This window comes from Papio anubis, chromosome 3 (genome assembly GCF_008728515.1).
Source record: "Papio anubis isolate 15944 chromosome 3, Panubis1.0, whole genome shotgun sequence".
Classification (NCBI taxonomy): domain Eukaryota; kingdom Metazoa; phylum Chordata; class Mammalia; order Primates; family Cercopithecidae; genus Papio; species Papio anubis.
The window spans coordinates 70,620,301-70,647,745 of record NC_044978.1 but is presented as its reverse complement, the minus strand read 5'-3'; the positions used below and the strand labels follow the sequence as shown (position 1 = coordinate 70,647,745).

Below are 27,445 nucleotides of genomic sequence, written 5' to 3'. Positions count from 1 at the left end.
AGTCTAGATGATTCTTAATTATTCTCAATCTACTACCATTATGTTAGACTTTTAAAAGTGAACCTTCTAGGAAAGTTGCCATTTGGTAACCTCAAAGATGTGCCTTCAAAAAGTGAGTGAACTCATTTCTTTTTTAAAATAATGATTCCTTAACATTTGAAATACAAGTTCTTGTCTTTGGTTTATATATTATTGAGGTTTTGGTTTTTAGCATTTAAAGTAGTTGAAGCTGCAAGTTTCTCATATGGCAAATTTATTCTAATCTCTGAAACCATCTGTTAATTGGAATTTCTATAGCATTTAGATAGCTTGATTTGGAGGATGTCAATTATGATACTGGTGGCATAGCAGCAAATCCAATTAGGAGTCAGATTAGTCCTAGTTTTTATGATCCTTAGCAAGTTTAGTAAAAAACCTAATAAAACAGTAACAGCAATGAACACTTAAATAGCAGCACTATGTGTCAGGTGCTGTTCAAGACCCTTTATAAACTTTAATTCTTGAAAAAACTGGAGGAAACAGACACAGAAAAGTTTCTAACTTGCCCTGGATCACACAGCTAGTGGTGGAACTAGTATAGAAACCCATGTTGCTGGGTCCTGAGCCTGTGCTGTGAGCCATTGTGCTCCGCTGCCTCTCCCAGTGTGGGGAGGGGGAGCACCGTTTCAGAGCAGCACTTAGACCATTTTTGGCAAGTGGTCATTCAGGACTCACTGGAGCATTTTTCCATTACATATTGGGTTTCTTCTACCATGAAAGCTAACCTCACCATTTATATTATATTCCCTCTGTTTTCCAAGGGTCTTGCTCTTTTGAATATTTTTTCTCTGTCTTCAATCTTCAACATTCTTTGTAGTACAGTATTGTTTCTATCTGTATTTTTTCAACATAATTCAATAAACACAACATAATGCTGGTGGCTTCTTTCCACTAGCATTTAAATGGCAAATCCCTTAAAATTTAAAATTTTAAAAATCTTAAAATTTAAAAAATCCTCCCCTCTTCCTGTTACCCACCCGCTCATCCCCTCTTGAGTTGCCTCCATTCTGCCCCCACTTCTTCAACCTGTTCTAATCTAGACTTTAGTCTCACTAATTTAGAGAACCTGCTCTTCACCAAAGTCACCCATGACCTTTTTACTAATCCCAACAAACATTTTCATCTTTGTCTTTTGGAAGCCTGTAACTTGGCTGCCTACACTCTTCATGCACCCCCTCTTTTACCTTGAGCTTTGTGACATCTTCTAGCCAAGTTCACTTCTTACCTCTCTGGCCCTTCCCAGTCTCCTTTAAGGTTTCTAGTGACTGTCTGCCCTAGGGATTTGCTTCCTTCCCACTCTACAGAGTCAGCCTAAGTTTTTTCAGCCACTTGTTTGGCTTCGTTTTCTTGATATACATGTAGATGGATTGCAAATCTTTAGCTCACAGCTTTCTCCTGAGATTCACACCCATATTTTTAGGTGCTATAGTTTATCTCACTTGGATAGCTTGCAAGCTACCTTAAATATGTACAATCTGAACTATACCCTTCATATACACACTGACATACACAAGCTGTTTTTATTTCTGTTTCCTCTCAGAGAATCATCTGTGTACGCAGTTGTTCAAAACAAATCATTTTCTGACACTTTCTCTTTCCTTACATCACCTCTCCCCCAATTCCACCCCCAACTAAAACCATTATTTTATTTCAGGCCACCGTGAACTCAAATTAACTATTCTGATAGCCTCATAAATGGTCTGTCTGCTGCAAGTTACATCACCTTACAACCCCAAAGTGATCTTTCTAGAGTGATCCTTCTGCTCCTGTTTAAATTATTTTGAATGTCTTCACTTTGCCATTAGGATTAAGTCCAAACTCCTCCTTGGCTAAGTCTCACTCTACTTGCTTCTCCAACTTTATCTTTTACAACTTTGTCTCTCCTTGATAGTTCCTGCCAAGTTTAAGTTCTTTAGTTTACTGAAAGGGTGATGTATGCGCTCTCCACTCTGAGCCTTCATGCTTATTTTCTCCTCTGCTGGCATATTTACCAATACTGCCAATTACCTGGCAAGTGATTACAATTTTTTCAGGTCTAATCTTCAATGTAACTTCCTCTGGAAAATTTTTACTGACTACACCTTGCCCCCCAGCTAGACCAGGTCAGATATCCCTGCTAGGTCTTTACTGTAGCATTTCATGGCATTTCTGAAACTTTCCTGTAATTGTAGAGATGGTCGGGACTTTGCTTGTGCTGCTGTTTTCTACCCTAGTGTTTAGCACCTAGAAAATGTGCAATCAGTATGTGTTAAATGAGAAGATACTACTTCCAATGGCATACTCTTTGAGCACCTAATTATTCAGAAGTTTCTTGTGTTAAGCAGCACTTTGTCACTTTTCTTTTTTTTTTTTTTTTGAGTCTCGCTCTGTCTTCCAGGCTGGAGTGCAATGGTGCGATCTCAGCTCACTGCAACCTCTGCCTCCTGGGTTCAAGCAATTCTCCTGCCTCAGCCTCCCAAGTAGCTGGGATTACAGGTGCCTGCCATCAGGCCCAGCTAATTTTTTGTATTTTTAGTAGAGACAGGGTTTCACCATGTTGGCCAGGCTGGTCTGGAACTCCTGACCTCAAATGATCCACCCACCTCGGCCTCCCAAAGTGCTGGGATTACAGACGTGAGCCACTGCGCCCGGCCTGTCTCTTCTATTTAATGGTTCTGGTTCTATACCCTAAAGAACACAAAGAACAAATCATTAGACAGCCTTCAAATAAATAAAGGAATGTGCTCTGTGCTTCTATTCCACATAGGGTATGGTGCCTAGAATTGAACAATCACCTAGGTGTGGTCTGACCTCAGAGTAGAGTGGGACCATCACTATGCTCATTTGACAGCCTATCCTTGTAATAAGGTAGATTGAGATCATATCTGCTTTCATTCCACTAGTGATTCATAATGGCAAACTCCCTAAGTTCTTTTTCTAACATGTGTTGTTTCTAAGAACGATCTCCTGCATATGCATTTGTTTTTTGGACACAAGTCTAGGAACTTACGTTTCTTCTTGTTAAACTCATCCAAGTTGATGTTGTTAAACTCATCCAAGTTAATGATGTTAAACTCATCCAAGCTGATGATGTTAAACTCATCCAAGTCGATGATGTTAAACTCATCCAAGTTGATGCTGAAGCAACATGCCAGTTGACTAACATGGGGGGATTTTAGTCCTGTCACTGTCTGTATTTGTTTTTCTACCTACTTCATGACATCTAATTTATAAATAAACCTTACTAGCCATATAATCAGAGACAAGGTACTTAAGTCAAGCCTGTTTCTTCATGTGTAAATGGGGTTGATGACAGGATCAGGGTTGCTGTGAAGAATACATGTGCATATGTTCACAAAAAACATAGTGCAGTTCTTGGGACATGATATGTACTCAATATATTTTATCTATTATTATTCATATAATTGATAACAAAGTTGAATAGGGCAGGTAGAGGCAGATGCCTTTGTGACATCACTCAAAATCGTTCTCCTAGGTTTAGTCATATTCATTAATAATGGTTTCACGTAGCCTATTTCTATTTATTTTGCCCACAAAAACATATTAGAGAACTTTGAAATGCCTTTCTCAAGCACACTATGATGTTTCTTAGATTTATTGCCTAGTACTCCTTAACCCTCAACGAAAAAAGAAAATTTTGTTTTCCTCATTTGTTCTTAGTGAGCTACCCAAACAACTTTTTGCCAAGACATTTTGAATACTACCCTTATTTCTTAAGACCTAAAAATACATAATAAATAAATAAATAAAACTACCTACTAAGAGCATATGAAGTGATTTATTGATATTGTTTAGATCCATTATATACAGGTAGAAACTTTCCAAATTGTACAAAGAACCATTAAGCATATTGATAAAGACAGTTTTATAGACAAAACAACTGGAAAATGGTTTTAACATACACAATATATAATTATGAAAAAAAAAAGTAGAACACATATTGCTCTACCAGATAAATCCCAAGGTTATTAAAAGTCTGCTATGCAAACCTTAAGTTGAAAAATGTGTTCAATGGAGTTACATGGTCTTAAAAAATTAGGTATAATGTAAAAATTAAGCTTTTTTTTTTTCTCATTGCAATTGGGAGAGGAACTGAGACAACTTTTTACCCCAAATCTATACAGTTTGAGAAATAATTTATATGTCTAGCACAAAGAAAGAAAATTGAGAATGTTTATGGTTCTGTAAACTTTGCCTTTTATGAAATGCAAACCACATCAGTTTTAAAAATTAGAAACTGTGCAATCAGAAACAGACTGTTCCCTTTATGGTACCATTGTACCTTAATTGGCTTTTTATACCTGAGCACCAAAGCTGAAGTTCTAAATGCCATCTCTTCTTGAAAAGTTATTCTGAAAATGAGCAAGAAATCAAAACTAGCCTATTATCATCTAGAAAATTAGGCACCAAGAAGGAGGTTATCTCCTTAGAAATGCAACATCAGTGACAGAAGTTTCAATTAATTAAGCAGCTGACAGATCTCCTTGTGAACACAACAAAGGAAATCCACATAAGAAGAGCCTCCATAAAGTCCTTTGTCTTCTACCAGGAACTGTCGGAAAACCATTTCTGGCTGTTCTCGCTGTTTTACAATTGTGAGCTAGGGAAAAAACCAAACAGTAACAGCACCTGGTTATAAACATTATTTGAAAATGGCTCAATTCTGTCTATTTCAATTTTGGCAAACATTATTGAATGTCTATTATGTGTGAGGCTATGGAGGATTATGGGAAAGTGCCTAATATCTAGAGTGGAAAGAGGCATGGACCCCGAAACCCCGAAACCCAAGACATACAATTTTAAGTGGCAAAAATGAAACCTAAGCAGAGTGTTATGGGAAAGGCTTCACAATGATAGTAACTGTCACCTGAGCCTTAAAGGATAGGGGTAGGGCTAGAGAGTATTCCATACTGGAATACATGTACCATGTACCAGAGATACAATTATGGCTGGCATGTAAATTATCACAGGCTTCTAAAAGGGACAAATTATCATAATAATGAGTTTGGGCTTCTGTAGGAAATGTGATCCAGTGAAGGTGCAGAAGAATCAAATGAGACAATTAAGTGGCAGCCGTATGTACAATACAGTCGTGAGACAGGGACAGTAGATAGGAAGTGGTTTGAAGTGTCTGGGTGGGAGATGATCAGGTTCTGAATTAGAGCAGTGGAGGTGGAAAGGGGGTGGATTGGGGAGATGCTAGAGAGGTTAACATGCAGGGAAAATTGGGAGAACTTCTGTCCTTTGCTCATCATGATTCTCTAGACCTGTGCTGTCCAGTACAACAGCCAGCCACACATACTATTGAGCACTTAAAATGTGGCTCATCCAAATTGAGATGTACTGTAAATATAAGACACACAATGGATTTCTAGACTTAGTATGAAAAATAAAATGTAAAAATATCTCAATAATTGATACAGATTACATTAGAAATTATATTTTGGATATACTGGGTTAAATTAATTATTTAAATGATTTTTTTCTTTTTAAATGTGGTCGTGAGAAAACATAGAATTGCATATGCATTTGCATTACTGGAGAGTGCCGTTCTAGAAGAAGCCCACAGGGAAGAAGCCCAGAAGAGAGCCAGTTTTGTCATGAACACTTTGAGCCCTTCTTTCTACACCTGTATTCCTATTTGAGGAAGTCAAGGTAGATGATCTGAATGGTCAGAATTTCATATTTATTGCGCCACAAGTGGGGTTAACTGATCTATACATGCACAACGGTGCCTCTCCACCAGCGTCCTATATAATTAAGAGGAGCCAGGGTACTTCTCACTTCTTCCTCTCAGGAGGTAAACCCACCAGAAAGGCCTGCAATAGGGAAGCACATGCAGTTAGCCCCTTCACCAGCTGCAGCGGGGAAGGTATGTGCAATGTTGGCTAGGAGGGCAGGGCCCTCCCTACTTTTGCATTCTATGCTTTTTAGTTATCAGGTAGAATAATTCTGTCACCACCACTTGCTTTTTTCTTTTATAACATTTTGGCCTGGATCCAAGTCTGTTAAGTTTTAAATTGCCCCGACCTAGTAAAAATAATAATACGTAAGAACAACTGCTGCTGCCGCAACTCAGCTAATTCCATGTGGATGCAGATATGTGTGATGCCTTGGCTTTTGGATGTCAGCTCTAGGTACTGGGAGTTGGCACTGGAATAGCTGTGTGCATAGGCAGATTCCACTCCTACATGCTCCAAAGTTTAAGATTTGCCTCCTGATGAACCTGAAGTCAGGATTCTTTTCATTTTATGTTTTATCCACCCTCTCCCACATGCCACTACAACTTTACTATTGTCCATGATTGGTAGGGGCAGTGTGGGTCTAGCCTCTGACACAACTCGGGCTGAGACTGGGCAGGATAAGACACTGAAGGAGGAAAGACTTGAAGTTCCAATTTCTTTAGAATTTACTTTCTTTATGGAAATTAATAGAAATAAGTTCAGGTTGCTCATCTGAGGTATTTTCTATTGCTGCCATTCACTTGGGTTTGTTTTTGTTTTTGTTTTTGTGTGGTGCTCACTGTACAACTTCCTCTGACAAAGTGTCTGGCTATGAGCTGAGGTGGTAAGTAGAACAGGGACTGGATTTCAGCCTTGGGAGAAACTTAGCTTTAAACTACAGTGATTAATATCCTACCCCACCATTTGACTGTCTACAGATGTCTGGATGACACAGAAAGTATAGTGGAAGGTCTCAGGGGAGTGGAGTCATGGAAGTGGTGTTGGCCTGTCTTGACACAGTGATGGTCTCTTCAAGGGGCACACCCACACCAATAAAAGGAAAGCATGCTGGTATGGATTGGTAGATCCGTCTTTATGTCCCCGCTTTACATTTCTGAAGGGGGGGATGGCCCTATAGAGTAAGGAGGAGAGCATTAAAATAATCACTGCTTGTCACCTCCTTGCTTCTTGTGTGTCCTCTCCAAGGGAAGACTGGCTAACTCTGAATGTGACATTCTCTGGGTCACCTTACCAGAGGTCTTAAAGAATTAATGTGCTTCAAAAGCCAATCTCATCTTTCATTGGCTGACTCACAGGGAATCGCTAAAGCATGGCAGTGATTAGGAAGGCCCAGGTAGAACATGTTCAGCGAGAAAAGAGCCATGGTACAACCTTCGGGGAATACCAACTCTTAAGTGGCAGATGAATGAAGAGAAGCCAATGAAAAAGAGTCACTGAGAAAGAAGAATCAGGAGCAGGAGATGTTTTAAAAGCTGACAGGAGAGCATTTGAGGAAGTAGTCAACCTTGTACATGCTGTAAAAGGATTGAGAATCAATTGTCTTTAGCAAGTTGGCAGTGTACTGAGAACTGGAGAGATGGGAAGGAAAGAGCAGTTAATAGAGACTTTTTCAAGGAGCTTGGTTGTAGAATGTTTGGGATGTTGCCAGTGTTCAATAAATACTTGTAGAATGAATGAGGAAAGGGAAGCAGAATCTTGGAGAAGTGGCAACTTCTATGAAGGTAGATTTGAACAGCTTGTAAACTGTGGAGAAGGGCCAATGGTAAAGGAATACTCTAGGCAATACAAGTGAAAGGAGAGAGAATAAAAAACATTTGCAGAGAACCGTGCAGGGCAGGACTAGAACTTATCAGGAAGGCACTTGGTTTCGGTCATCTGTAGACATACTGTGGTAGAAATCTTTTTTTTTTTGTTCCCCCACATTTATGAGAATAATCAGACAATAAGGTCTAAGAGGACTGAGTTTTTGGAAAAGTAATTAGCATAATCTGGAAGGTAGCAGTTCCTTCTAGATTTGATTTTATTATTCTTGATCCTTCCATACCAACTCTTTTCTCCTACTTAATCTTAACCCTTTAAAAATATGTTTTCATTTCCTTTGTTGAGTCAGTTTTCAAATGTCAGAGAAAAGGTGGAATGCTAAGCGCCCTGGGACTAGGCAGCTAGTACAAGCCCTGTATCTGCTATGATCCAGCTGTGAGACCCTGACCAAGCTAGTCAGCTCCTTTGAGCCTCACTTTCATGTCTGTGATGTGCAGGTAGGTATAGGAAGCCAGGTAATCTCCCAGATTCCTTTCAACTCTGACGTCTGTGGATTTTAAATATTTCAAATTCTTTATAGAGATAGCACTCTATGAACAGATGGATACATTTGCAGGTAGTACATAAGAAAATATGATTCTTTAAGTATTCAAGCTAATAATTGTTTTATCACACAGGTGTTTAATATTTTATTCACATGTAATATTTGAAGCTCACCCCCAAATGGTTTTATAACCAAAGCTGACATAACTTTGGTAAGAGGTTGGAACAGGTGGGAGAAAGCAGAAGAAAGTTTAATGTTTTTCCCTGAAGGAGGAACTACTGAGCACAAGGATGATCTCCATGCTCAGTCCTGCCTCTTCTCTGCAAATGGCCAGTTGGAGGGATGCAGTTGCTGCAGCTGGGATGAAGGTGAATCATTATTGCTGTGCATTCTAAATACTAGTGGCTTTCAGTTTGCATTTCATTGGACTCAAGATCTGGTTACATGTTTCTAGGCTTAAACTGAACCCACATAGGTGCTGTGTGGTGTGAAAACTGTTCTAGAAAAGTTGTATATTCATCCAGATTTACCTAAGTTCAATTTACCTAAGCTCTACCTAAAGTTGATGTTTGCATGCATGAGTTACTTTCACAGTTACGAATGTTGGTTTAGATTGACATCACATTTACATTTCAGGAGACAATTGGCCCCACAAATACCCTGGCACTTGTAGACACGTGCCTCCAGGTGAGTGTCTTATAGCTCTTCAGTAAGCAGTGTTACACAGCACATCATCATCTATACATTCTAGATCCCAGGAGACTCTAATAGTGAGCCTGGGAAGGAAAACAAGTAAGTATCTGGAAGGTGGCAACAAGATATAATTTTTCTTGGGTTCTAGACATATTAAATTTTTTTACTCAAACTCAGAAAAGGCTAGAAGGGCTTGGAAGGACAGGAATAACAAAACTTTTCAGAGATCATAAATTAAACATTGTAATTAATCAAATTTTACAAATATTCTAAATGATACTTCTATAATTAAGTAATTTTAGGCACCAGAAGAAAAGTCATTTCCAAGTCTGTTAATGATACCAAGTGCTATTAAATCATGAAGTTAATACTGACTAAGATACCCCATAGTTAACCCATGGTAATAGCTGTTTATGTTTGTGACTGATAAGTAGGTAGATATACTTAGAGGTTAATGTGAGGGTTTTTTTAACTTTTATTTTAGATTTGTGATGGTGTGAGTTTTTAAAATCAAAGATCACTTCATAAAAACATGGGGTGTGCATTTTACATCTTTAATGAGATTTTTAACACTTGAATAAAGGGAAAAATAAAATCGCTTTCTTACCTTCATTGAATATGGCCTCTTTTGTTGGATAATACCCATTATCATTCTGAGTTGTTGAGAGTATGGGTTTCCCACTTCAGGCAGCAATGTCTTAAATTTAAGAAAATCAAAGTTTTAGTACAGTTTATAACATTTAGATAGAAGTAGCAATATGAGATTAGCATAATGTTACAAACATCCTTCTAAAACCATGTACTTGAATATTGGTGTGGTTCATTACCTGAAAACCAAAACTGTGGGGAAAATGCAGTAAAAATTATTATTGGCACCCATTACCATAAATGACAGAAGACAATTTCTGTCTTTTGAAAAAAACTCTTCCTCTGGAATTTGACACTTGCACATCACTGAAGTGACACAGCACAGACGTAGTCAGCCCTCTGTATCCATAGGTTCTGCATCCATGGATTCAACCAACAACAGACAAAAATAATATTTGGAAAAAATGCATCTGTACTGAAAAGGCATGGATATTGGGGTTTTTTTTTTTTTTTGTCATTATGCTGTAAATAATATAGTTCAACAAGTATTTACATAGCATTTTACATTGTATTAGGTGTTACAAGTAATCTTTTTTTTTTTTTTTTAATAGAGGGTCTCACTATGTTGCCTAGGCTGGTCTCAAACGCCTGAGCTCAAGCAATCCTCCCTCGTCAGCCTCCCAAAGTGCTGGGATTATAGGCGTGAGCCACTGTGCCCAGTTGGTGTTATAAGTAATGTAGAGATGATTTAAAATATATGGGAGTATATGCACAAGTTATATGCAAATACCATGCCATTTTATATCAGGAACTTCAGCATCTGTGGATTTTGGTATCTATAGAGAGTTCTGGAACCAATTCCCCATGGATACCAAGAGAAAATAGTATATGTTTTATGCAAACAACTTCCTGTGAAAGTTTTATCCCTTTTCAAGATTCAAGGCTATGTTGTGAGAGAAAAGAATGTACTTTATTCCTTCAGTGGATGGAAAATTCCATCCAAGTACTACTGTTCCAGCATTAAAACAAACTACCAAATGTTGATTTCTCAAAGGGAATGCAGCCTCTTAGATATCCCAGAAATCTGGTTAGTGGTCTACAGGCCAATCCAGCTGCACATGGCATCCAGGAGATATGAAGGATTTTGACTTACATTTCTTCCATTAAGACAGAGTAAAATGCTAATGTTTGCTTCTCAGCAAGAAGATGCCAAGAGCCAATGCATCATCGTGAGTTAGCCAGAGAACATGTGAGTTAGAATGTTTCACCATAAACCTCAAGTTTCAGGAAAAGTTTATGGTCAATATTTTTCACAGGAGTAAGGAAAACAAAAAATTCATTATTTATATTCACACTCCCATCCCCTATATGCATTATGTGGCATATTATGGTAGATCTATTTATTCAACAAACAATATAAGTATTCTTCATGTATATGTTTTAAAGTGCCAACTGCCTCTAAAAAGAAAGTAGTTTACATTTGGTTTTTAACTTTGTTTCATTTTGTTGATGAAAGTCAAGGAAATACCGGTATACTGATATAAGCGCAGACCTACCAATCTGCTGCCGTGTGATAGAGACACTGGCTATTTCCTGTGGATGTTCAGTTCAGCAACTATGCATTCAGCATTTACTATGTCAATATATTACAAGAGGAAGCTTCCTTAACTCTTATATAAAAATTCTTCATAGTTCTTTGCCTACTGAATTTTTTTTAAATTGCATTTATAATCATTTCTTAATTTCAAATATATGCAGATATCAATTTCCAAATCTTCATCTTAAAACCAATCTCTAACTGGAATATGGATACCCTTGAATTCTCTTAAAAATACACTTTTGACATTCCTAATGAATATGCAGCTCTCTAAACTGATCACCTGTCATGGCCTTGAATTTTAATCCTGCCTCTTCTGCGAGAAAATTTATATATTGATAAACCGTACTTCATACAATTGGGTTCAACAACTAGACTTAAGCCATCTTGCCACAACGTAAGTGAGGCTTCAGGAAACTATCTGCTGAGCTCTACTGGAATCCACTATCAGAGTCAGACAATGGCCATCTGGCAGTGATGCTCACACAACAATGGTCTACAAATAAGGTTTGCAATAAATGTTGACTCTTGTACAAATTATAAGCTGGGTTTTCCTAAGATACTTTAAAATGGTAATTTGTATTAATTTAACATCAAACTCACAATTTCTTTTGTTATTGCAACAAAGGGGTGTATAGTCTGTTTTTATGGAATTATTATTTGTTAACTCAGTAATCTGATTTAGTCTGTAGCCAAACACCTATGAAAGATTTCTACATTCTTTTGAGTATGCAGTTCAGTACCAGGGGTGAGTCCAGAGCATAAGAACTGAATTCAGTTCCCACCTCTGCCATTTTATTACCTGAAGGAACTTGTCTCCAAGCCTCAACTAATTCCTCTGTAAAATGTTGAGATCATATCCATCTCACTAATTTGTTACGACAATTAACTGAAATGTTATATTTAAGTATTTAGAGTACAGAGACTGGCACACAGTTAATGATCTGGAAGTATTAGCATTTTCTATTAAAGTCACATATTTTAGTTGTTTGAAAGTATACAAATAACCTTATACAAGCTAATTGATATTGATCAAAACATGAAATTCTTTCATATACAGAAATATATGCCTTATTATTTTTCTTTCTATAATACTTCACTGCACATAAATAAAAACACTTGTGGTAATATGAAAAATAATTTTATAAAATAAAATATAAATATAAAAATAAAATATTTTAAAAATGAAAAATAAAAAAAATTATTTTTCATATTACCACAAGTGTTTTTATTTATGTGCAGTGAATAAAAATACTGCAAAAGTATTTTTAAAAAGCAATGAAAAAAATACTTACCATATCTGTGTTGATATGTGCAAAAGATGGCACATTAAATATTCCTTGGATCAGTTCTGGTGGGCTGCTTACTCCCAACCATAGGAACATGTGTAGGCCATTAGCCAGTAAGAATATTCCTTCTTCTGAAAGACGGGACTCAGAGCAACGAACAGCAGCAGGTAACATTGTACTCTTGACATCTAACGTGTGCTGGGCAGGCACAGACTAGAGTTAGAAACTCCTTTCTTCCCCTTCCTTTCCCTCCTTCCTATCTCTTTTCCTTTCCTTTTTTCTCCCCCCACTCCCTCAGTGCATATTTAGTGAGTACCTATTATGTGCCAGACTTTATTCCAGTCATTAGACAATAATCCCCACCTTGTGCAGCAAATGGTTTTGTGCAGGAAGAGACAAGACATAAAATAAGTAAAATATACAGAATATAGATGGTGTTAAGAGTTATGAAGAAAAGATGCAGGAAAGTGGGATGGGGTGTGTCGCTGGTAAAGGTGGGGACAATTTTAACTAGGGTAGTCCAGGGAGCCCAAGAACTTTTAAGAAGGTAACCTGAGGAGGTAAGAGAAGGAGCCATGGGGACAACTAGAGAAGACCATTTCAGATGGAAGGAAAAGCTAGTGCACAGGTCCTAAAGCAAGGGCCCGACTGGAGTGCTTGAGGATCAGCACAAAGCCCAGCGTGGCTGAAGTGGGATGGGGAAAGGGAGAGTAACAGAAGATTTCTAGAAGGGAGGGGAGGGGAGGACACACAGCACTGGGCCAGGATGGTAGGAACTTTGGCTTTTACTGAGATGAGAAATCCTGGAGTGTTTTGAGCGGAGGAGTGATTCGAGCTGACAAAATTTTTTTTTTTTTTTTTTTTTTTTGAGATGGAGTCTTGCTCTGTCGCCCAGGCTGGAGGCACTATCTCAGCTCACTGCAACCTCCACCACCCTGGTTCAAGCAATTCCCCTGCTCAGCCCCCGCGAGTAGCTAGGATTACAGGCACATGCCACCACACCTGGCTAATTTTTTTGTATTTTTAGTAGAGATGGGGTTTCACCATGTTGGCCAGAATGGTCTCAAACTCCTGACCTCAGGCAATCCGCCCGCCTTGGCCTCCCAAAGTGCTGGGATTACAGATGTGAGCCACTGCACCCGGCCAGAGCTGATAATTATTTTATCAGGATGCCCTAACTTCTGTGCTGAAAACAGACTGAAGGAGATGCAGAACTCCTCAGATTCCCTCCCCTCACCATAATGAGCACATACTGATGCACATAAGCAACTTGCAGAAAGAGCCCCTGCTCGAAATCCCACACCATATATTTTGAAGGCATTTGTGACTTTAACTTTCCTCTTAAGAACAACATGTTTCAGATATAACATATGGGAAAGCACAAAATATGATTCCCTTCCAGCCTCCTCTAGGAAATGCACCACCCCAGCATGCTTACTATGGGCAGAAGTTGTGGGTAGAAGAAAAGCTGAGAGTCAGCCACACCCATGGTCATGACCAGCTGTCTCTGGTATGCTCGTTCATCTGTTGAGATCTCTGGTCTGCTGAGTAGCACACAGTTTTTCAACAAGCAATTCATGTACACTGGCAATACTTTCATGGAATCTGGTAGAATAAGCTGAAAAAGACAATTTTTTGTTTCATATGCTTGATCTTTACTGAGAATAATCCCCTGAGCTTCATCTGTAAGACTGAAACATCATTTGCTTTTGAACTTGTAAGGATGTAAGGATTAACTGGTAAACCATGTAAAGCACCTAGAGCACACAGTAACTGGCAGAGAGTGGGCATTCAAAGAGCAGCAGTTGTTTTTATTTTATCTAGTGTAGGTGTAGGTGTTATCAGCACTACCGGCTCACTGCTTAGGATGCAGTCCCAGCTCTGTCTTTTAGCAGGTGTGAGACCCTGGGCAAATTACTTACCCTGTCTTTTTCTCAGTTTTTTTTTTTTTTTTTTTTTTTTTTTTAGCTGAATATGGAATAGTATATCTACTTCATGATAATTGAGTTATGCGAATTAAATGATCTGTAAAGCACAATAGTGCCTAGCACATAGGATGTACCATATATATGTATGTTTAGATGTATACATGTTTAATAAAATTTTTTAAAAAGTTATTTCCTAACCTATGTTTCCACTTCAAGAATAGCATTTCTAACTGCCCACAGGATATCTCTTCCTTTATGCTTTTCATGCATCTTAAACTCATCAAACAAATATTAAATGCCATTGTGTCACAGGTTCTGTTCAAAATGTCAAGGATATAAAAAGGAATAAAGCATAGTCCATGTTGTAAGATGCTTGAAGTTCGCTGGGGATAGACATAAATACATAAAACATAATAAAGAGATTGCAGTATTATAGATTAAAAAAGGAAATGCTTCATGCATTTAGATATGTCACTACCAAATGATAACCTGCAAAATCAAACTCCTACAATTCCACAAACATGTTCTTCCTCCCATGTTTCCTATTCAGTGTAGAACTTCCAGATGAACCCTAATTCATGTATTTCTTTACCCTCAATTAATAAACAAATCCTTTTAATTCCACCTTCATAATCTACTTGTACCTTCTCTCCATCCTAACTTTGGCTCACATGACCTCATCTAACTGCCCCAAAGTATATGCCCTTGTGAGATACTACAACCTAACACAATGCAGCAATTCTAGGAACACAACCTGATGATTTAAGAAATTATAGATAATGTCCTGATAATGTCCTATATTGTTTAACTTTCTCCTTAATCAATATTGTAAGAATAGCTAATAATCAAGTTTGATCTGAGTGTCACTTCCTTTCACTTAATAGCACAAGTCAGTGAACAAGGACATATCCAAAAGAAAAATTATACATACGAGATAATAATAACTTGCAAACAGATAAATGAAATATCTGATCTATAACCAAATGGTTTCTTTTTAGCTTTCTCTTTTTTTTTTTATTTTTATTTTTTGAGATGGAGTCTCGCTCTGTCACCCAGGCTGGAGTGCAGCGGCACAATCTTGGCTCACTGCAACCTCGCCTCCTAAGTTCAAGTGATTCTCCTGCCTCAGCCTCCTGAGTAGTTGGGATTACAGGCATGCACCACCACCCCTGGCTAACTTTTGTTTATTTAGTAGAGATGGGGTTTCGCCATGTTGGCCAGGCTGGTCTCAAACTCCTGATCTCAAGCAATCCGCCCGCCTCAGCCTCCCAAACTGCTGGGATTACAGGCATGAGCCACCATCCCTGGCTTAGCTTTCTATCTTAATGATCAAAATGGATATACAGTTATCAGAATCCACACTGAAAAGAAAATGTCCCTGAGGGCTCTGTGAGAATTTATTCTGCAACTTAAATTTATATCGTAAGTCTCTTCTCATGATGTACTAAGTAAGGAATGTGTGGGATAGAACTTTCTAACTGGCTCAGGCAGACATATTTCAGAATGATTCTACTTTGCAGTTTGTTTCCCCTATCAACTTCTAATCTCCTTTCAAAGAACCAAGGACAGTTAAATGTATGTTTATTCTTAAAAGTAGAACACTCTCTTCTTCTAATTTTTTCTCTAGCATAATATATCTTCACTTAACAACATTTGGTACTGGATTACTTTCTCAGCCAAGGAAAACTATGATAAAAAGATGTAGGAACAAGATCATGGTCATATTCCAGAGCCATGTGGCCCCGATGCTATTTCTGATCTAGTTACTAGTTAGGCATTTTACATGTTATAAAGATCAAGGATCAAGAATGTTCTTAGATTCCTGTATAAAGCATGTCCGTTTGGTTTTTTTTTTTTTTTTTTTTTTTTTGAGACGGAGTCTCGCTCTGTCGCCTGGGCTGAAGTGCAGTGGCCGGATCTCAGCTCACTGCAAGCTCCGCCTCCCGGGTTTACGCCATTCTCCTGCCTCAGCCTCCCAAGTAACTGGGACTACAGGCGCCCGCCACCTCGCCCGGCTAGTTTTTTGTATTTTTTAGTAGAGACAGGGTTTCACCGGGTTAGCCAGGATGGTCTCGATCTCCTGACCTCGTGATCCGCCCGTCTCGGCCTCCCAAAGTGCTGGGATTACAGGCTTGAGCCACCGCGCCCGGCCCCGTTTGGTTTTAAAATATCAGATTGAAATGTCACTGGTTGCTTCTAATTAATGAGGTCATATTAAACGAGTTCAGAAATCTGTGATCCTAAATACCACAAAGGGGGGAAGTTGGCCCACAATGACACTATTACGACTAAAAAGTCTAATCAGAGGAGGTTGGATTGTAGGAGGCAGAGGGAAGAAAAACAGGTGGTAAATGAGAAGGAAAATCTAATCATGAAAACAAAAAAAATGGAGTTAAAGAATGAAAGAAAACAAGAAGACAGTCTTATTCAATGTTTTTGAGGTGAGGAAGAAAATGTGCCACGGATTACCACTATAAAATCTCCCTACCCCACCGACCCCCTCCATAAATAACTAAATTATTCTTTGGGAGTAAGGTATGAGTGAGGTGGGAGCAGTAATTCATGTAAGTTGAGCTTGCTTGAATTTGGAAAATTCTCTTCTTCTTTAGGTTTTGAAGTGACAGAAGTGGTAATAAGGTTTTTTGTTGTTGTTTTTTTTTTGTTTGTTTGTTTGTTTTTTTGAAAAGCTTATTTTGCAGTTAAGGTCATTTGACTTGCCTTTTGAAATCAATGCACTCCCATATGATATTAATATATTTAAGCTCAGAACAGTGAGCTATTAGATTTACTAAAAATAATCTACATTGCTTATGTAAGCCTTATAAGCCTTAAAGTTTGCTTTTTTTGTTTGTTTTTTAAAGATACAGGGTCTCACTTTGTCATCCAGGCTAGAGTATGGTGGCACAATCATACCTTGCTGCATCCTCGAGCTCCTGGGCTCCAGGGTTCCTCTTGCCTCAGCCTCCTGAGTGGCTGGGATTATAGGCATGTACCACTACACCTGGATAAGTTTTTATTTTTAGTAGAGGTGGAGGTTTTGATATGTTGCCCAGGCTGGCCTTCAACTGCTGGCCTCAAGCAATCCTCCTGTCTTGGCCTCCCAAAGTGCTGGGATTACAGGTGTGAGCCACTGCACCCAGCCTAATTTATCTTGTTTCTAGTTTCTAGTTATATGTCTTTTTTTTTTTTTTTTTTGCCCAGGCTGGAGTGGAGTGGCATGATCTTGGCTCACTGCAATGTCCGCCTCCTGGGTTCAAGCTATTCTCCTGCCACAGCCTCCTGAGTAGCTGGGATTAGAGGTCCGCACCACCATGCCCAGCTAATTTTTTGTAGTTTTAGTAGATGCGGGGTTTCACCATGTTGCCCAGGCAGGTCTTGAACTCCTGACCTCAAGTGATCCACCTGCCTTGGCCTCTCAAAGGGTTGGGATTACAGGCATCAGCCAACATGCCCAGCCATATGTCTTAACCCAGCATCTATCATATGATCCTCAGAGTGACAGTTTCCTTAGATTTTGTACCCTAATTGCCTTCTCTTGCTGCAGCCTAGTTTTGGCTTCAGCAATTCAGTAAAAGTAGTTCTACTGAGGTCCAGTATCACATAATCCAAATAGCTCCTTGATGGTCTTGCTTGGGTCAAGGAAACTTTGGGCGCTATGGTAAAATACTGGAATTCCTTTAGGAATCTCTCCATTTTCATAGATACTATTTTTCACAAGTGAACTGTAGGAAAGTACCAAGTTTACAGTTAGATTTTCTGAACAGAGTAAGTCCAACTATTCTATGTTTTCAGACAATACTGTTTTAGAATCTCCACATTTTCTAGACTCCATGATGGTTAATCATAAGGTACTTAAGTTACATTATTTTTTTAAAACATACCATTGGTTGAAAGGCACACTTGAAAAGTGCTAATGGAAACACCTTATTATAAGAACAGGAATAATCTCTATCAACTTATTCAGAGAAAATTTAACATCATAATGTTTTTACTCCAGAAATAATTTAATTTTGCAAACAGGTTATCCAGTGGTAGAGACAATGCTTTTTACTTTTAAACCAGAATAAAATGACAGGTTTTATTTTCTTCCATAAATAGGCAATAAGTTTGTTTTTAACTTAAGGTCTTTGAATCCAGTTGTTTCAAAGTTAACAAATGAATGTCCAGAGAGGACACTAACTGTATCTGCACTGCTTCAACTAATGCTCCTGAAGTGTGAGATACTCCAGAAACAGAATCATGTTTCTGTAGCTCTAAGACAAACAGTAAAATGAGGTCAATGTTTACAGTGCTCATGATTGGACTACCTTCTGGCTAGACTCCAGGTGTACCTGGTGGGTTTTGTGTAACTTGAACAAGCATGCTATGAAATAGTACTGATATCTGAGTTGACTAAAATGGCAAATCTTCTGAATAATAAAGAAGACTGACTACTTATATAGATTCAGGAGTTGCTTATATGATTATCAACACAGGAGATAAAAGAATGGATGACTAATTTAATCACTTTGGACAGCGTGGAAAGGAACTTTTATGAAAAGTCCATCTGGTAAATGTGTTTGTTTTGTTTTCCTTCTTTGCCCAGATTGCGCATTTGGGCCCAAAATTTATCTGTATTCTTTTCTGCTGAGGATTTACTTTTAGGTGGGGCTTCTGATGTCCTCTCAGCACTCACTTTTGACAATGAATGAACTAGAAAATTTTCCCATCTGTTGCTGTTTTAGTTGAAATTCTATATTCACATATTTGATACACAGCTATAAAAACGCCATCTAACTTTTATTGACATAGACAAGAAAGTGAACAAGAGAGCAAATGCAAAAATAAATGTGGACTTGAGGTTCTGCTTTTCCTTTTATAGGAGAGAGACTAAATGAGGTTTATTCAAAGAATCTTCTAAAATTTCAAATTACTAAATGATGGAGTCAATTCTTTGAAAACTCTTCACACCTATTAATAACTTTTAAATGTAAAGAATTCCAGTATTTATATTTATAAATTATATTTGTTTATAAAATATGTTATTACTGCCATCAGCTCATGTCAACTTTGTCAATATGCCTAAAATACATTTAAGCATACACATTTCATAACAAAATACCCATCTCTGGATACAAAAGAGAATCCTGTTTATATTAGGACACTTCTTACATATAACATTCTTTTGTTTATACATATCGCAGTGACTGTCAACTAAATATGTACATCCATTTTTTTGTTCAAATTTTTAAATGTTGGCTATAAAAAAAAACCCCACAGCCCCCCAAATTGCATTCTTAATCTTCTCAGCTACACGGTTTACTATAACAGCATCGAAGTGCCTGCAACATCATAAGCCTTCAATAGCTACGTGCTGAAGAAATGAGTAGTCGTTTGTAACACTTTAACATCTATGTACAATAGGTGCTCACCTGGCTTGCTGCAGAAGGACTCGCACAGTTCTTCCGGTAACATGCCAACATATGGGCAGTCTGATTAACTAGAATTTCCCGGATGACCTTCAAAGGCTGGTGGAGAACTGCTTTAAAAGCTATGTGCACAAAACAATGAAAAGGACACGAGTTTTAGCTCAGACACTGGTCTCTTCAAATAATCAAATAAAAAAGAACAAGTTGCCATTATCTTCAGACCACCCAGCAAGAATAATAGCATTTAAATCTATTCAACTCATTTGCTAATGGTCTCCTCTTGACTAAATATGATGATCTAACTAATGGAGAACACTGGTCTACCTACAGCAAAAGGTTATATTGGCCAGATTTATCTTCAGAATATTAGAATTGTACACACAGAAAAAAAAAAAAGACAGGCCAATTAGTCATTTTTTGACGTCCTGACTTCTTACAGGCTGGATTGCTATGTTTTCCAAACCTTAGTGTAGAATTTCTCAAGGAAAGCCAAAGAAAATTCCACCTTGGGCCCATTCTATTTCATAGTTATCATGGTATAGATAAGCAAGTTGAGTCTAACATTAGAGATGGTCTCCATTCATTAACCCAATGTGTCAGACGGCATGATCACATACCATAATAAGGGTCTAAGCATAATATTCCTAAATTTCAATTCAGACTGCCACTCCACAAGTTAACTTTAAGTAAGTCTGTATAGCCTGGCCCTGAACTGAGTTATCTCACTTATTAATTTAGAGTTAGGAATGCTGACTATTCTCTCTCAACCTTTGCTTTTATTAGTTCTGAATTTACCCACCAAAAGGTTGCAAAACTATAGTGCTTTTCAGCTACTGACATATCTTGACTGAATTACTAAGCAAGGTTTACTGAACCTCAGGATTGGCAGTGTTACCTGACTTGGCAAAGAAGTTGATAAGAGCATCTGTCTCACAGCTCTTATAAAGATCAGCTAGCTGGGAGCTGCAGTTTAAGCCAAGATTGTGAATCCGAAGTCTTCTTTGACCACTGATTGTTGTGTAAAGCACAGCACACTGTAGAAGCAACATTGAGGTCACATGTTTTTCTGATTAACATATCCACCCAAGCTAGCTTGATCTTATTTGCATTTACAAAACACTGTGTACAGATAGATAAAAGACCTCTAACTATTTTTCCACAGTTTTTTTTTTTCTATTATTGTTAAAGAATGAACAACAGGAAGTATGGGAGAATAATGACCCATCCATTTGCTGGATTTCAATGTAGCACTTCACTGGTTTAAATTGTTGAGTGATTCACATGTAAATATCTATTCACATTTCTACAACTAGTCTGCATTTTTCATAGCTCATGTTTTATTACCAGGGATCCAGGTCCCCAAACAATACCTCCAGGTGCTCAGAGCCCTACTCAAGGCTCACTGTCTTAAAAACATACAACTAGCTTTCACAATGGACTTAGATCTTATGCTGATGATATACATTTGAAGAATGCATAGATAGAAGCACTTTCCCAAATATCTGTGATTAAAAAATACTTTAATTAAAAGTTCTTCCTCAACCTAATGCCAGCCTCTCTTCATCCTTTAAAGATGATGCTAATGTTTGAAAACTATGACCATGTATATCTCGTGGTCATAGTTTTTCTTGTTTGTTTTAATTCAAAGTCTCCATGGCTTCTAGTTAGTTTCACTTTAAACAAAGCCAAATCCTATTCCACTTGCTTATAATATGACAATGTGCTTAACATAGTATTATAGGCTGAACTGTGGCTCCTCAAATGTCCTAACCCCCTAGTATCTAAGTATTTGGAGATGAGGTCTTTAAAGTAGTAAATTAATTAAAACGAGTTCATTAGAGTGCACCCTAATTCATTATGACTGGTGTCCTCAAAGAGGAAAAACTTTGGATATAGACATGTAACAGAAGGAAGATGATGTGAAGACACAGGGAGAAGAAAACCATCTACAAACCAAGGACAGGGGCCTGGAACAGATCCTTCCCTCTAGGCCCTCAGAAACCTTGATCTTGGAATTCCAGCCTCCAGAACTGTGAGAAAATAAATCTCTGTTGTTTAAGCTGCTCACTCTATAGAAGCTCTAGCAAATTAATATACATATGGTAGACGTAAATAGGTGCTGAAGGCTAACAGAAATGAATCCTGTTGGAAGTCAGTTTGCTAATGCCTGTGATACTTACCACAAGTTTGCTGGACTTGCACGCAATGACATATAATTGTCACTTCATGTAAGTAGCAAATATGAATGAGTACGGAGAATCCTTACAACTGAGTGCTTTAATCTACTGACTTTTGACTTTGGAGAAAGACAGCTGAGTTTTTATGAAGAGACTAACACATTTGATGGTATTTCAGTCTCCCCACTGATCACTGTCGGCAACAAACAAAAAAACGAAAGATGGGAATAAACTCTCAGTCACCTGGATTAAGGCTCCAGTGTCTTCACTGAGTTTGTCATCGTGCTTGAACTCCACGGTCACTGCCTTGTCACAATCGATGGCAGCCATTTCTACATCGGTGGTGTTGTTCATCAAGATTCCACCAAAGAAATCAGTGGCTCTGAAACCTAAAACGGGAAAAAGGGAAATTTTCTCTTTATTTTACTGTTATTTTCTTTGTTGGCCTGTTATTAATTTGAAAAAGAAACAATTATACAAGAGAGACTTGAAGAATTGTATAAACGATAATTACCTGTGCTGGTACGAACCCTCATAATAGCATCAAAGCCTATTTTCTTTTCAATATCATTTCTGAGGTCGTTCAAAAATTGTTGTCTATCCAAGTGCATCTAAAAAATAAAGTCTCATCAATGTCCACCAGATGGCAGTAAAATACTTAAAATAACAGTTCTCATTTTAATCCTGAGGTATTTTTTAAATCCTGATTTGGCATATTTTCCTATATATCTTATGCTTCTTTGGTTAAAGAAAATATAGCATCTTTGGAGACTGTTTCTTAACTTTTGAAACTACAATCTCATCTATTATTTTGTTTCATTTTAAAATTTGGATGAGAAAATCGATTATTAATTGCAAATGGGAAAATTAAGACAGCATAAGTGATCCACTCAGTGGCTTAGGGTTAGAGACAAGGTTAAGACCCAATGTATAATACCCGTTTAATGAGGCTGGGGAAAGGCCTTGCAATTGGGGCTTTTAAAAACTCTGACCACATTCAGAGCTTTGTGAAGCTATGTCAGGAAAAGTAGAAACCCTTTCTCCTAGCCCTGTTAACTACTCTACAATCACCATATTTCTGAAAACTGTCCACATTCCACAACTAAGCAACATTTATATAATATGCACATGTGCACAGTACTGAGCTCAGAGGTCACCCAAGAGAGTAAACAAATTAGCTGAGCTTCTAAAGCTTCTCATCTGACCTTGTCAGTGAAGCTCTTTAGGAAATTCTCACTACTATTTGACACTGACACATGCATCTCATCCTTTCCCCCCAGTCCCAAACACGAAGGGAATGAAGGAGGAAAGGAAAGATGGAGATTACAGACACAATCTTTATAATAATCCCTGTAGTTGCTTACATACAACTGGGTGCTGCCTGCACAGTTCTTGATCATCATTTTTATCTTATAATGTTATTGAATGAAAAAGACTATTAAAGTTTGTGTTGTTGAAGATGAGAAAGAAATGCTATGGTAGGATTCAGTTTTGCAACAATTGGAGTAAATACAAACAACTGAATAGCAGCATAGGCAACATTAACACTCTTTTATTATAAAATATTTTACTGCCTGTTTACATCTTATAGGCTTTTCCTCTGCTGGATTATAACATTTCTTTTTTAGTAAGATTGAAGGAATCAGTAATAATTATGAATACATTGAGGTACAAGTAAATATTCCTTATTATATCAGAAAGTACATGGAGTTGGCACGTAACTCAAAAACGTAAAGAAATAGGGGGAAAAAAAAGTAATAAGCCTGGATGATTACACTGCAGAGCACCCCCTGCCTACACATCACTTGGTAGGCTGCTCTTTGAAGCCAAGTCACTACCAGGTAGATGATCACACCAGTACATAGCAAACGACCTAGCAAGAACCCCAGTACAATTCACATATGCCAGGAATGGAAGATGATCAAGTCCTTTTTGGAAAAGTGGGAAGAAAAAGCTTCTATGAAATTTATCCCCCTAGCTGGAAAAGGAGCTAAAATTGATCAGCACGAGAGGCTTCATGTACCTCAATACCCAGAATGTGGGTAGAATGAGTAAGGGTTAGAATTCTGTATGATTATTAAGAGTTTATTTTGTAGAGTGTGCCTGAAAAAACATACTTTTATCCAGAAGTCTTAGAAAGAGTTGTTAAAGCTTTTTCAATTTCATTTCATTTATAATCTTTGGTCTTATCAAGTCCCTTAGTTTATAATATAAATATGTAACTGGTCTCTATTAATAATTTTATTGATGATTAATAAAAATAGATGATGACTAACATTTGTCATTTATGTTGGAGAACACACCTTCCCAGTCCATGCCTCCATGTCTGCCCAGCCACACACATTAGAGGCACACCCCTGACCCCTTCTCCTTAGGTGAAGGGGAGTGACTCATCTGATTAATAAGTTTGGGAAAAGGAACTGAGTGGGCACAGCTGAGCCTCTTCTGGGTCCTCTTCATAGGAAGGCAGCTTGCCTGCAGGAGGCACATATTTTCTGTCCCTCAATACAGTACGTTTTCATGGCACACGGATCCACAGGAGAAACTCAAATTGTGCCCACTGTGTGCCTGGGTGTATAAGTTTGTCAAATTCAGGGGTGAATCAGCAAGCCCACCTGCCTGCAGACTCAGGTCCATTACAGTGCTGACATTTTGATTATCTCTTGAATCTCTCTCAATTCAGGCTTGGAAAAGAGAAGTGTAATGAATTGATCCCTAAAATCCCAATAATTTAAAACAAATATGCAGTCACTTTTAAAAGTATTATCTTAAGTATATTTTACATAAAATATATTTTCCCCATTATGAAAGCTCATATTGATATTTAACTCTGAGGATGAATGAGCTCATTCTATCACCAAATACTTAGGAAGTATGGAATTGCTGAACCATAAATATATATAGTTCATATATATACATACACACACACACACACACACACACACACACACACACACACAGTCGTCTCTCGTTATCTGTGGGGGACTGGTTCCAGAACCTCCCACGGATACCAAAATCTACCAGATGCTTAAGTCCCTGACATAAAATGGCATATTTGCATATAACCTACACACATTTTACATATCCCTTAAATCACCTCTAGATTAGCTATTTTTAAATTTTTTGTAGAGACAGGGTCTTGCTATATATATAGTCCAAGCTGATTTTGAACTCCTGGCCTCATGTGATCTTCCCACCTCAACCTCTCAAAGCACTGGGATTACAGGCATTGGGCCACTGCGCTCAGCTTACATTACTTATAATACCCAATACAATGTGAATGTTATGTAAATAATTGTTATACTACAGGGGATAATGACAAGAAAAAAGTCTGTACATATTCCGTATAATGCAATATTTTGTTCTGAGTATTTTTGATCCAAGGTTGGTTGAAGCCAAGACACAGAACTCTCCTGATAAGAAGGACCAACAGTGTATCTTGTTTTCCATCTGCTCTTGAATTTATATGTGTCATCTACCAGGGAACACAGCTTTTTAAACCCATAATCTAAACAACTAAAATTAAAATGGGAGTACAAGACCAAGGTGAACAAATTGCTGGCATTTACCTGGAAATTGTTATATTTATAAAGGGTTCCTCCAGTGAGCTGAGGAACCAGCCCCAGCGAGGCCACATCCACATACTGACTAGGAAAGAGGAAGAGTGTCACAGAGCAGCCGTGAGCCACGCAGTCCTTGGCCAATGAGTCATAGACATTTGTTTGGGGCTGGAAAAGTATCTGGAAAAAAGATGCAAAAAAAAAAAAAAAAACCATAAAAATTACAAAATGTTTTTGGTTTAAATTTTAAATTTCTATTGAATTCTTATTGAATTTTCAAAATGGAGAAATAGATATTTTCCCATTAAGTGAACTGGGCTGAAGAAACACACCGTGGTCATCATCAGTGCAGTGGCCACCTGCTGAGCACCCAGTCTGTGCCAGGTTCATGCTGTGTGAAATAATTGTGTGTTCAATTTTATTTGATACTCCATCAATCCTAATGGAGCTGATACTGCAGCCCTTACTTTACAGACTTAGATGAGGCAACTTGTGTGTTGTCATGTAAGCACTAGCTGGGTCCCTAGATCCATAGCCTTATCCTTCCCACAGACGTTCCCCTACACTGTCAGAGGTTTTAGGTGAAGGCATATTTTGAGATCCCCACACCTGTGCTTCATGCCTCAGGCCTCTGCCTCCAAAGGGTATTGTCAGATGGTACAGTCTAGATTCTTCTTCCACCCTTTATCTTCAATCTGCTGTTTCCCCCACTTCCTCCATTTCTATAATAGTCTCATCATTCGGTCTCTCTTACACTGATTATCCATGAAAAAGTCTGGGACCCTTTATTTTTTTAGATGGAGTCTCACTCTGTCACCCAGGCTAGGAGTGCAGTGGCATGATCTTGGCTCACTGCAACCTCCACTTCACGGGTTCAAGGGATTCTCCTGCCTCAGCCTCCCAAGTAGCTGGGATTACAGGCACTCGCCACCATGCCAGGCTAATTTTTGTATTTTTAGTAGAGATGGGATTTCACCATGTTGGCCAGGATGGTCTCGAACTCCTGACCTCGTAATCCACTCGCCTTGGCCTCCCAAAGTGCTGGGATTACAGGCATGAGCCACCGTGCCCAGCCTGGGGCATTATTTTAATTTACATATTTCAGACATTGGTTTTTCTAGGAATATAATAAAATATTTTAAGTTGTTTGTAATCCAAAATATTCCTGTAATATAAAATGCCCTGGACTTAATTTATGAGATTTAGTTTCTCCCCCTTTTTTCCTACATGAAGAACACATTGCCTCTTTAACTCCTCTTAATAACTGACATATGGATACTCAAAGAGTAACTGTTTACAAAGTACCTTCTCTTTGTCTGTATTAACCAGTTTTTTGTCATCTCTGTTTTTGAGCTTCCCTGGTGCTTCAGCAGTTGGCAAGGAAGAATGGAAGATGAACAGCTTCCCAGGACAGTCTGCTGCCTAAAAAAAACCCAAAAACCCACAGAAAATGGCTTGAGTAGGAACATTTTAAGAGAATCAGAAAACAAAATACAAGTTATTTCTATGAGCTAAGCACTGTATTCATTTAATTTAACCCTCATAATAACCTTTGTGTCCTTGGGCAGGTACTATTCTATTTTATAGATTAGAAAACTGAAGCTGAGAGAGGACAAGCCAAAAGTCATAAAATTTGTAAATGAAAGAGAGCCAACATTTAAAGATAGGTCTGTGTATCATGACGCTTTAAGAAAACTATTAAAATGATGTATTACAATGAAATACCTTCTTATTTAGCCTACAGTACAGTCTTTCAGGACCAGGTAAATCCCATAATATAAAGTAGATGGTAGAAATCCCAGGATGATGATGCAAGAGAAGCTCTTATTTCAAATCTTCAGTAAACACGGATTAAAGCTACAGTGGTATTCTGAGGAAGAATGCATAAGAACGTAGTGGTGGTGTGGCAATAGGAGACACCAGGAACCAGCTACGAGGCAGGATGCCAAAAGGAAAAATGTGGGATCAAGATTATATACCTGCAGTCTCTGGTAAGCAACAAAAAGAAGAATCAAGCTCCATGACAGTCAAGTCAGCATTAAGAATCAAGATTTAAAATCTTATTTAAGGAGCTAAGAAGTAACCTACTAAGCAAAATTTCCTAGAATTAAGTATGA

At 38.0% G+C, this 27,445-nt stretch overlaps 1 protein-coding gene across 6 annotated transcripts in view; it reads right to left on the bottom strand.

Annotated features, from left to right (window-relative positions):
- Positions 1–3,798: 3,798 nt before the first annotated feature.
- Positions 3,799–27,445, bottom strand: part of SEC24D (SEC24 homolog D, COPII coat complex component) — a 113,800-nt gene continuing 90,153 nt past the window's right edge. For 2 of the 6 annotated variants that reach the window (XM_009207473.3, XM_009207476.2), the window contains exons 14-23: positions 26,634–26,750; positions 25,338–25,508; positions 22,283–22,379; positions 22,012–22,157; positions 20,487–20,625; positions 19,595–19,713; positions 13,694–13,873; positions 12,262–12,453; positions 9,389–9,478; positions 3,799–4,639 (exon numbers count right to left, since the gene is read on the bottom strand). In XM_009207473.3, the coding sequence (XP_009205737.1) occupies positions 4,499–4,639; positions 9,389–9,478; positions 12,262–12,453; positions 13,694–13,873; positions 19,595–19,713; positions 20,487–20,625; positions 22,012–22,157; positions 22,283–22,379; positions 25,338–25,508; positions 26,634–26,750 (1,392 nt within the window). In that variant the 3' untranslated portion in view covers positions 3,799–4,498. The remainder of the gene's footprint in view (positions 4,640–9,388; positions 9,479–12,261; positions 12,454–13,693; positions 13,874–19,594; positions 19,714–20,486; positions 20,626–22,011; positions 22,158–22,282; positions 22,380–25,337; positions 25,509–26,633; positions 26,751–27,445) is intronic. The other 4 variants (XM_009207477.4, XM_003899121.2, XM_009207475.4 and 1 more) reach the window with 2 other exon arrangements.